This window comes from Marmota marmota, unplaced genomic scaffold (assembly GCF_001458135.2).
Source record: "Marmota marmota marmota unplaced genomic scaffold, marMar, whole genome shotgun sequence".
NCBI lineage: Eukaryota > Metazoa > Chordata > Mammalia > Rodentia > Sciuridae > Marmota > Marmota marmota.
Window position 1 is genome coordinate 5,668,056 of NW_025999842.1, and position 11,003 is coordinate 5,679,058.

The 11,003-nt window shown below is 37.9% G+C and overlaps 1 protein-coding gene across 2 annotated transcripts in view; it reads right to left on the reverse strand.

The window, feature by feature from the left end:
- Positions 1–5,087: 5,087 nt before the first annotated feature.
- The window catches only part of Ube3d (ubiquitin protein ligase E3D), a 144,375-nt gene continuing 138,459 nt past the window's right edge, over positions 5,088–11,003 (reverse strand). For both annotated transcript variants that reach the window (XR_007347349.1, XM_015498974.2), the window contains one exon: positions 5,088–5,666. Coding sequence is in view for 1 of the 2 variants with exons in the window: in XM_015498974.2 (XP_015354460.1) it covers positions 5,646–5,666 (21 nt within the window). In the remaining variant the exon portion in view is untranslated. The remainder of the gene's footprint in view (positions 5,667–11,003) is intronic.

Below are 11,003 nucleotides of genomic sequence, written 5' to 3' on the forward strand. Positions count from 1 at the left end.
ACACATTTAAAACTTAATGATGGTTTCTTTACACCTTTAAAAAATATATCTTATTTTCTGTTAATAGCAACAATAAGCCACATCATCTGCCTGTGAAAGACAAAGTACCTGTGCTTGGCCTACTTCGTCTTTGTTTCCTGACCTCATCACTTCTTAGATTGTATAGAAATAAACTGGAAATTTGTTTCAATTTCTTAGTTACTTTATGCACTTTATTTCAAGAATTCTTTTTTTTTTTCAACATTGGCACTCAGGCATATAATTATGTGAACAATGTAGAGAATTTATAATGCCCTTTATTGAGTTTATTATTCAGAATATTAGGGTGAGGGAAGAGGAGCTAATATTTTTTGAATAATATTTTTTTCATAAAGGAATGTGTACAGCTGTCTCTCCTGCAGGAGATAGTTCACAGTGTCCCTTGAATGTGCCTCCGCTTTCCTAAATAAACCTTTCTCTGTCTCTGGGGGTGAAAAAGTAATGTGTAATATTGTGGAACATAAAACTAACAATGACTCTTTTTGATACTTATGTCACTATCCTAATGAGTAGAAAGTTTCAAGTGAAGGAATCACACAGGAATCTATACTTAAATATATACCCTTAAGCTTTTTTTTTTGGGGGGGGGGTACCCCTAGGATTGAACCCAGGGGTGCTGGACCATTAAGATACATTCCCCAGCCTTTTTTTATTTCGAGATAGAGTCTCACTAAGTTACTGAGGCTGACCTCAAATTTAGAATCTTCATGTCTCAGCCTCTGGAAACAGTGGGATTACAGGCGTCTGCCACCATGCCCAATGTACCTGTAAGTCTTAAAAGAGAGGGCAGGAGTATGCAAGACCAGCACTTAAGTGGCATTGCTTGGAGATAGGATGGAAGATGTAAAGAGAGGAATAGGTCATAGAGATCCCCCATCCCACAATTACTGGTTCCCTTCATTGGTTTTCGGTGAAAAAATAGAGCAGACACCATTATTTGGGGGGCACTTATGTTTCTATAATTCCTTTCCCAGCTTATTTCTGCAGTACACCTGCCACAGGCTCCTCAGGCCTGCAGGGGGGTAGATAAAGGGTAACTATTTTGAAAGCTCCCAGCTAAGTTGGGGTTCTACCAATAGAGCAGCTAGCAAAGGTAGCCTAACTGTAAAATAAGAAAGGTGGACACTTACCGTGTGTGTCTTTCAAAGGAGCCTTCTTTTGTCCATCCGGTGGCCGGCCCAGTAGTCCAATCTGCAACCGTGGGTCCCTTAAACAGGAAACTTGTTTATATTGACATATGCCCTTGTGGCTCTTGTCTGACCTGTGTCCTGTTTATCTTTGCCTGACCAGAGCTTTGGATCTACCCCTCCAACCTTTGTCACTACCCTTACTCCCATCCTGGCACCTGTGGGAAAATCTGGCCTAGGAAAGCCCCTGGTTCTCAGATGGAAAGTGCAAATTCAACACTCCATCACAATAGGAATAAGTTCACACATTTGTTATTTATAGACCCTGGGCAGGGAGAGTGTAATGATCGTGAAGGGCAATTCTCTGTCTCTGGGTCACTCAGGGCAGGAATGTAGAATTAGGCACAAGTGGATGAGTGATAGGGGGACTAGTAGTGTACATAAGAGAATAGGGCATGAATCCCTGAGTTCATGTGCAAATGCCTGAAGAAGTCTGTTTAAAGATGAGAATAGGACAGTAGGAAGCCCAGTCTCCTAGCCAAAGAGATGCCCCTGAGTTCTTATCTCTGGCCACCAGCTGGAGCCATTTGGGTGTGGTGTGTTCTTCTAATGCTTAGGCAGAAATTTGAACTGTCATTTCCATTGCAGTAACAAGCCCTGTCCATCCTGAGTTTAGGAAATGTTCAATCAGAACCCTCAAATGGAAAACTTACTGCTGCTACTGTTTTAAATTAAGTTACCTGCTGATGGTGTTCATGATTTGAGTATGTTTAGAAGTACTAAAATTTGCAACAAAAACACTAATTAATAGAGCATATATAAACAAATTATGGCAATAAAATAATTCTCATCTTTTTTGCCCCCAAAACAAGTAATAAGAGAAAAAAGTTTTAAATCATAAAATATTAAAAGAAATCAAATAAGTCTCAATGGATTTATTAAAAAAAAAAAAAGAATCAAGTGTGGCACAGTGGCTTATGCCTGTAACCCTTGGAAAGCTAAGGCAGGAAGATTGCAAGTGTGAGACTAGCCTGGGCAACTTATTTATTTTATTTCTCAAAATAAAAAATTAAAAAGGGCTGGAGATGAGGCTCAGTGGCAGAGCATTCCTGGGCTCAATCCCCAGTATCTGGAAAAACAAAACAATAACAACAAAAATATTTAATCAGGCTGCTATAGTGGGAAAAAATGAATAAAGAAAATGTAGTCATCTAGTCACACCAGAAAGTTGCCAAAGTTCAAGGCAGGTCTACTGGAGGCAGAGCCCAGTCACACCAATACAGGGACATAAGTCCTGTACTCTGCTCATTGCACCTTTGTATTAAAAGGCCCTAGAATAAGTTTGGGTCCCTGCAAATTAGTTTCTTAATCTATCCACAATGGGACTAAGAACAAATTGGCTTATTTTTGAGTAAAAATGAAGCCATATTTTTTTTAAAAGAATACTAGTACAGGTTGAATATATTTTAAAATGTTTTTGCAGATTTGTCTGTTCTTAAAACTAGAGAATTTACTTCTTAAAATAACTTATTCCCATGTAACTCCTTCATACTTTTCCTTCTAGATTAAGGAATTCAAGTGATCTCTGATTCAGCGATGAAATCTTGAAGTATCTCAAGTTGCAAACAAAGAGAAATTGTCAAATTGAGTTCATACCAAGTGGATTGAGTATTTAAGATTATTTTAAAAATGTGTAGAGCTTTCAGATGAGCAATTAGTGTGAAACAGCCTTCTGATGTGTAAGATAAATGGTGATTCTTTTCTAACCAGAGACTAAGGTGTACCAGTCATCTCTACATCCCTAAATTACAACAAAACATGGGCCCCAATTAATCTTTGTTATACATTAAGCACAAAAACAAACGTACAGAGATAACAATGAGGCTAGCTTTATCTATTATGCACAACTATTTAACACTGTCAGCACTTTTTATTACAGTAGCTACTAAGCAAGCTTAATTATCAAAGGGGTTGAGTAAGGCCAATTATATCAGACTATTTGGCTTTGCTTGGATCCTTTTCCTGGAATCAATGGAATCACATAAGTTTTGTTAATATTAGTGGGTTCTTACTTAGTAAGGCTACTTTGGGCAAAATTATATAGGCTGTGGTTTTTATGCAATCTATTAGCATTTAATATGTGTATCTCCATAGTCAGTCTTTATAGGATAGAATTATTTTGACCATATACGGGAACTAAGAAAAATATATATATTTAAGTTCTTAGTCTGAAAAAGCACCTTCCTTTATTTTTTCCCCTTAGTGTGCTGATTATTTTCGAAGATTATATTAAAACATAGCATTTTATAGTATAGTACTTCTCCCTTCCCAACCATGGAAGAACCAGTGGAGACCTGTCCAGCTTGAGAACTTCGCCATAACAAGGTTTTAAGTTGCATGACAAATGTAAATGCAAGCACAGTAACTATCTGTTCTGTGTGAGTGTTGTGACACCCCACCCCTTATCCCTGCCCCTCAGAGTTTCTCAGTCATTCCACCTCCACTCTCCACACTGTGCCACCACAGGGAGGTTGACTTGGCTCTTCCTAAGACCTCAGAAAGAGGTAAGGTTGACTCAACTTTACTTCAGAAGACAAGATTTGTAAATAAGAATATTCTAGCTAAGTTTCTTGAGCAGAACAAAGTTATCGTTTGAATCATCAGCTCTTCACTATCTAAATCATAAATGTATGTTAATATGATTATGGACATTTTTTTTTCTCCAGAAGGAGAAAAACTACCTTTGAAGAAAATTGTTTTTATGCACAGGCTGAACTCTGCTTCACCTAATTTATTCCAATTTCTACCATTAGATCAATACAAACTAAACTCTAAGAAGCAGTCACACACGAAGGTGTTCATCATGAATATATTCATTTGTGAAAACAAAAGTACACTAAGACTCACCAAACCTTACTTCTCAGGCCACATCTTCTACAGCAGTATTCTCATCTACAACTGATTTTGCCAATCATTGCAACATCTGCAGACATTTTTGGTCATTGCAAGTCAAAGTGGAGGAGGAGGAGAATGTGCTACTGACATCTGGTGCTAAACATCTTCCAATGCACAGGGCAGTCTCTCCCAACAAAGAATTGTTTAGGCCAAAATGAAAATAGTGCTGAGCATGAGAAACCCAGCTCTATAACTGATATGACAGAAATCAGAACCATGAAAAGTCAGCATGATGTTTGGGAGCTTATTAGTAGTAAAGCCAAACTAATTCTCTGTGGCTGTGAGTGTTGGACATAACACTAAGAACATCAATGTTTCAAACTGTGCTTAATAAAGTAATGCAGCAGGATCCAACAGATGGGTTTTACTCTTAGGTCAGTCCACCAGTTACAGAATTAGAGGAGCTACCCCACTGCTCTGCTGGCAGAACAAGGGTTTGGTTGAAGTAAAGGAAGAAGAAATCATGGCCAGTTCACAAAATCATAATGCCACATGACACCTGTGCTAAGAAAGTTAGGAAACTGTGGTGTCAACTCGGGTCTTTGAGGGAAGAAGTATTAGGTAGGTGGTCAGTAGGTTAGGATTAATGCCAAAAGGCTTGATCAGCAGCAAGGACAGTTGCAAACACAAAGATGAGTCTTGACTGCACAGTGGGAATGGAGGATGTCAGAGAGAGGTGGAGGAGGTCACAGGCAGAGGAGGTGGATCCACCTGGCTCCAGGCCCAACCATGAGCCTATCGGTGTGATTCTGGGCAAGTTTCAATCCTTGTCTGTAAAATGAAGAGCTGACCTGAACTCTATGATTCCACCCAGCTCCATTATTCTCATTCAATATTTTCCTCACCTCCTGTTCTGGTACACAAACAACTGTACCAGGATGCCAGTGAGTACTTTTTATTATTATTATTATTAATTTGCAATAGTATGAGGTAAAGAAAATAAAGAACAAAAAGAACACATGCAGGTTTGCAAACTCAGGAAAATTTTTAATTGGATAATTACTCATTCAACAAACATTTACTGAGCATCTTTTCTGAGTAAGGTACAAAAAGCACTGTATTTTTGTTATTTAAAATCTGTTTTAAACAAACCTGAGAAGCTCTTTAAAGTTTATTTCCTAGAGTTTACACTGAGTTCCACCAATGGCGTTCCTTGCACATTCCACATAGGACAGATGGGTCTCTGTTAGCTAATATCCTTCCAGGTGGTGCTGACACAGCACAGATTTGAATGCTCCTCTCTGTGGAAAGTAGCAATGTAACTTCTATACTTACCCTGATGACAACCTGCCACTACAACTTTCTTCACAGTGCTGGGTTTTCAGAGATCTAAAGTCAGCCCTTCTTTTAGATAATATATGTAAACAAGTAAACTCAAAACTTTAGTGCAGTACTGCCATTCTGCAGCCCTGGTTCCTGTCTTTGTAATCCATGCCCACAGAGCTGACTGCTGGCCTTCAGTGTGCTCTGCCCTGGAGCTGTCTGTCTGTTGGTGGGGGTGGGTGGATGCCTCAGTTCCAACAGTTACATCTTCAAAAAGGCCACCTGGAAAAGGAAGAGAAACCCCACAATTAATTGCTGATAGAACATGATGAAATGGCTGCATGCATGTCAAAGCAGAATTAGAAAGACTAGTCAATAAGGATGCATACTGATCTCAAAAGAAAAATGACTCAGTCAAGCTAGACATTGCATTTTATAGCAAGAACCAATTAGTCTTTTTTTTAATGAACCATACAGTAATTAAGAATGATTCACACGCACTTTAAATGAAAAAAAATATATAAAGTTTTAATTGACACTAAAGTTATATTGCCATGAAATAATCCAGTTCTCTTTCCCATTGGTTCAAACTACTGTTTTGGACCTTCCATAAGCCAAATTCTGAGTCTCAAAGATTCCTAGGCAATTCTAGATCCTCATCACTGTTGCTAATTACATCAGCCTCTTCTCGGGTTATGCTGATACTTTTAATCATATACAATTATATTTATTGTGTTTGTCAGTAGCAATTCATCTTAAAACTTAAGAATTCAAAAGAAAATTTAATTCATACAGGCTTATGTGCAAAATATTTTCGAACTATGAATGAGTCCCAGGTCAAATGCATCTAATTTCCCAATAGTTTTAATAACACAGAAACAAACATTGATGAAGTCAATCATAAATGTTTAAAAAGTTCTAGTTGCAAGGTGACAATAAGTTGGGAATAGCGCTAATATCAGGAAGTGTCAAATGTAGAGATAACAATGGGAAGGCATGGGAGGCTTGGAAAACTTGCAGTTGGCCATTTTGCAGGGTGGGGAAGGGTGAGAAACAGAAGTAAAAACATTCCATTCTTGGAGAAATATGGGACACCTATCCACAGCATCAGGAAAGTGAAAATCGGTTCCTAAGTCCCCAGTGCAGTAAAAGAAGGCATGTATTTAATGATCCATGTTAAGGGGGAAGGAAAAAGGAAGAGTCATGCAGGGCAGAAGGCATCTGCTTTATGTTGAGTAATTCAGAAGGATGTTACTATTCATACAGGGCTGGTAACAAAGGCACCTGCTGAGTTTCCACATCAACTTCCCGCTGAGTTTCTATATCAAGTTTTGCAATGAGCACACCAAAGTTGAAGGAACAAGCAAAGAAAAAGGTTAAGATTCCTAAGTAAAATGTAAACACAGACAATCAATACAAACCTCAGGGGCTTATTGTGAAGATCGAATGAGACTGTGGTTACGAAAATCCATGTGTTGCTTTCTCCCATCTTGGCTGATAACAGATACTAGAAGTCCACAAATATGCCAGATGGCTAAGGGCTGTTCAAAACAGACCAGCGTGGCCCATTAGGGAATGAGTATAGAATTAAACTAGAAGGGAGACCAGAGGTCTTTGAGTCGGACTTTGGGCCCTTTGCAGATGGCATCCTTGGCAGGTGATATTCTGTTTACGGGGACAGGAAGCTAGCCAACTTACAAAGGAAACAATGCCTCTGCTTATATTTGGAAACAGGAAGATGATGGATGAAAATCAGTTGTTATCTCTTTTTTAATTCTGCAAATTGCTATGTCATACAAGTATTCTAAAGAGAAACTACTCAGCATAATGATAATACTAATAAATATCATTATGAAACTGGTTAAGAACTTTAGCTCTAGATTCATACAGACCAGCTTTTCTCAACTTAGGGTGATTCTGCCCACCAGGGAATATTTGGCAGTGTCTGGAGACACCCTTGGCTGTGAACAACTGGAAGGAGGTGACTGCTGATAACTAGTGGGAGAGGCAGATACGTCACTAAACATCCTCAAATGCATAAAACAGTCTCCACAACAAAGAAATACCAGCCCCAAGATGTCAGTAGTGCCAAGGGTGAGTAAGTGTAATTACAGTAGTTTCTTTTGGAACCAGATCTCTCATTTATTAGCCATGTGATCTTTATTAGACTTGTTAGCTTTTCTCAACCTTCCCCTACCTGTGAAATGGGAATTACAACAGGACCTACCTGAAACTTGTGAAAAAACACTTCTTAGTACACTAAGCTTATTTTGACTCCTTTTGTCTTAGCACAGCCCTAGACTTAGGTAAAAACAGGCTTTTGAAACTTTCATTACAAATGAGGAAGCAGAAGTTTATAAATAAAATGCCTTGTACAGGCTACCAAAACTTACCATTGTTAAGTGGCAACGATGAGTTTAGAAGAAAATTTTGATTCTAAATTCATGCTTTTGCCACAGTAACTTTGTAGGTGAATGCGACAAAACTAGAGGCATAGGGACTTTGAATGTTCAATATGGCCTCAAATATCAAAAGTTTGCTTTTCTTTGGCATGCCTGGGACTCTGAACTCAACTACAGGAGAGGCTGAGCTGATTAAGCAATGTAAAATGGAACCCCCCACCAAAAAAGAAAAACTTGAACATTCGACCTAATGTTTTCATATCATCTCTAGTTTTTATAGTTTAGCCTACCAAATATATGATGCTTTTTTCAGGTCTTAAAAACAAGAAACTGCAATCATCCTTGGGAAAAGGTACTGTACAATGCATTCTAGTTTCTTTTTACTTAAAACACTGTGAATTAACATTTCAGATGCTGATTTTGTGTTCCTTAGCTTTTATCCATGACAGGAAAAATTGCTTCCCCTAACTACCATTTATTTTAAGAGGGGATAATTTTATTTTGTTCTGCTACACTGAGAAAAATCTCTGTATTTCATCTTTTAATGTTATTCCCCGAAGTAAAACTTTAAAGCCTTCAGACTCTATGAATACAGCTGTAGTTTCAGGCTCTGCTGGTGTAATATTTCTGGAATATAATAATAAAATATAAATAATTACTAAAGACAATGGAAGATGGGACTCTCTCCTATGGCTGTAAGCTGTGACTCTCAGAGTTCTATCCACTTGAAGATGGACACTTGGAATGGAAAGAGGGAATCAAGATGTCTACAAATAATGTCCTTGCTTTGACTTATCATCGAAAAACAATCTTCTTAAATCAACAAACAGCTGGACTGACACAATTGCTGACCAAATGTTATTTATAATGCTTTAATACATATGTGTAACATGTTAATGACTTTTAATTCTTTAATCTTAGTTAACAAAGTGATATTGTTAACTTCTTATTCTGCAACAGAGATTTGGAATTTCAATCAATTAAAAGAAATATCATTAAGGCAGATGGTACAGGATAAAATTAGCATTTTTTAAACCTATGTAATGCTTTGGGGTATGCTAAACACAACAGATAAAATACTGGAAATGTCCCTAATAAAGCACATTGTTAACTTTAATGCAGAGTTTTATTTTTCTTTTGTAGTACTGGGGACCGAACCTAAGGGCATTAGGCATGCTAGGTAAGTATTCTACCACTAAACTTCATTCCCAACCTTACTTTTCATTTTAATTTGTGTTTTTTTCCTAGATACAGCTCATGTTCTAAGTTGTGTTCTGAAATGGACTGCCTTTATTACATAGAAAAGGAGAGCTTACATTCTATGCTTTATATGGTAAAATATACATTTTATTGTAATATCCAGTTTTTAGGATACAAGCATCATTCACAAAATAAAATATATAATATAAATGTAAATACAAAAATCATAAAATACCTGACTTTATAGCATTTATCAAATATATTTTGACCCTAAAAATAATATTGAAATTAAGTAGTTTTTACTAAGTCAGTAATTCAGCATTGAGCAGGCCAGTGTTGATGGTACCTGGATCCAACATTCTGCATTGGATAAATAGCATAAGTATTCCTCTCTCAGAGTGGGCAGGCTGGCTTCACTCACCAGTGGTTAGGTACCTTCCATGTCCCAGTCAGGAACCACACTGAGGAGAAGGGTCTCCCTCCTGATGCTAACACAGGAATAGGGGAGCTGGTCAAGTAATGAGATGATTCTAGTTAGGTGGGATAAATTTGAGATGGATGCCTAACAGCTGCCAGGAGAAGGAAACATCTTGAGTTATGAAAGGAAGAGAGACTTCTGAGGCAGTACCCTGAAGGAGGAAATTATTATTTTAATTATGAATTCTGTGGGGGGGGGGGGAAGCACAATAAAACCTGGCCTGGAGCAGAGCTTGGCACATACTTATTCCCATGGAAAGATACTGGCTTGATAAAGGAATCACAGGCAAACAGGAAGGACAGAACAAAAGACCAAAAATGTGACAAGCAGCTCAATGAGGAATAAGACTCAGTCCCTTTAAACTGGCAACAAATATATGTGTACTTAACCAGGGGCCAAAACAGTAGAATAAGGAACGTAAGTGCAGCCTTCCAAACCCATAGATTCTGCCCAAGTTCTGGAAGAACTTTTAAAAAGCAAGGAAAAAGGGAGACGGAGGTTTGCAAGTGAAACCATCATTTTGAATTTTTTTTTATTTTTTTAAAATTTTTTTATTGTTGGTTGTTCAAAACATTACATAGTTCTTGATATATCATATTTCACACTTTGATTCAAGTGGGAATTTTTGTAAGTCATGGACACACTATGATAATGTACCTATAACTTAACAGGCCGTTGATTCTCATCTACTTGGGAAACAGTTAAGCTAAGCCGAGCCATGTTCCTCAGTGGACACCCAGATTGAAACCCAGCAGTGACACTTCCAATATGAGAAACAATGCTAACCTTGGCAACCCATGGAGCAAACATTTATATGGCAACAGTCTTCAGGTATTACATAAAAATATACTGCCTCAAGCACAAAACATATTTGTCAGGAAATAACTGTACTAATATGGTGGGTGGAGAAATGCATGATATAAAGCAGTACCCCCTCAACAAATAAACTATGATATTATCACCCATAAATTTAAAAGGTGCTTTTGTTGTTTTTTTGGGGGGTGCCAGGGATTGAATTCAGGGACACTTGACCACTGAGCCACATCCCCTTAAAAGCTCTTTTTCTTCCTCGTTTCTGTGGATTATCGAAGTGCAAACTTGGCAAATGAGAACAGTGGTACCACTGTAGCTCTGGACTAGAGATGTTTTGAAAATTATCACTGTGCTACCTACTGGTGACATGCCCCCTCCCCAAACAAGTTTAGTCAGAAACAGAATTACTGGAGGTCTATAGAATAAATTTATTTGAATATCTTCCATTTTTTGAGGAAAGGAGACTTCAGCAGCAAAACTATTTTAATATATCATTTTTTTTAAATTTTTTATTGTTGGTTGTTCAAAACATTACAAATTTCTTGACATATCATATTCCACACTTTGATTCAAGTGGGTTATGAACTCCCACCTTCACCCCATACACAGATTGCAGAATCACATCAGTTACACATCCATTGATTTACATATTGCCATACTAGTGTCTGTTGTGCTCCGCTGCCTTTCCCATCCACCACCATCCCCCCTCCCCTCCTCTCCCCTCCC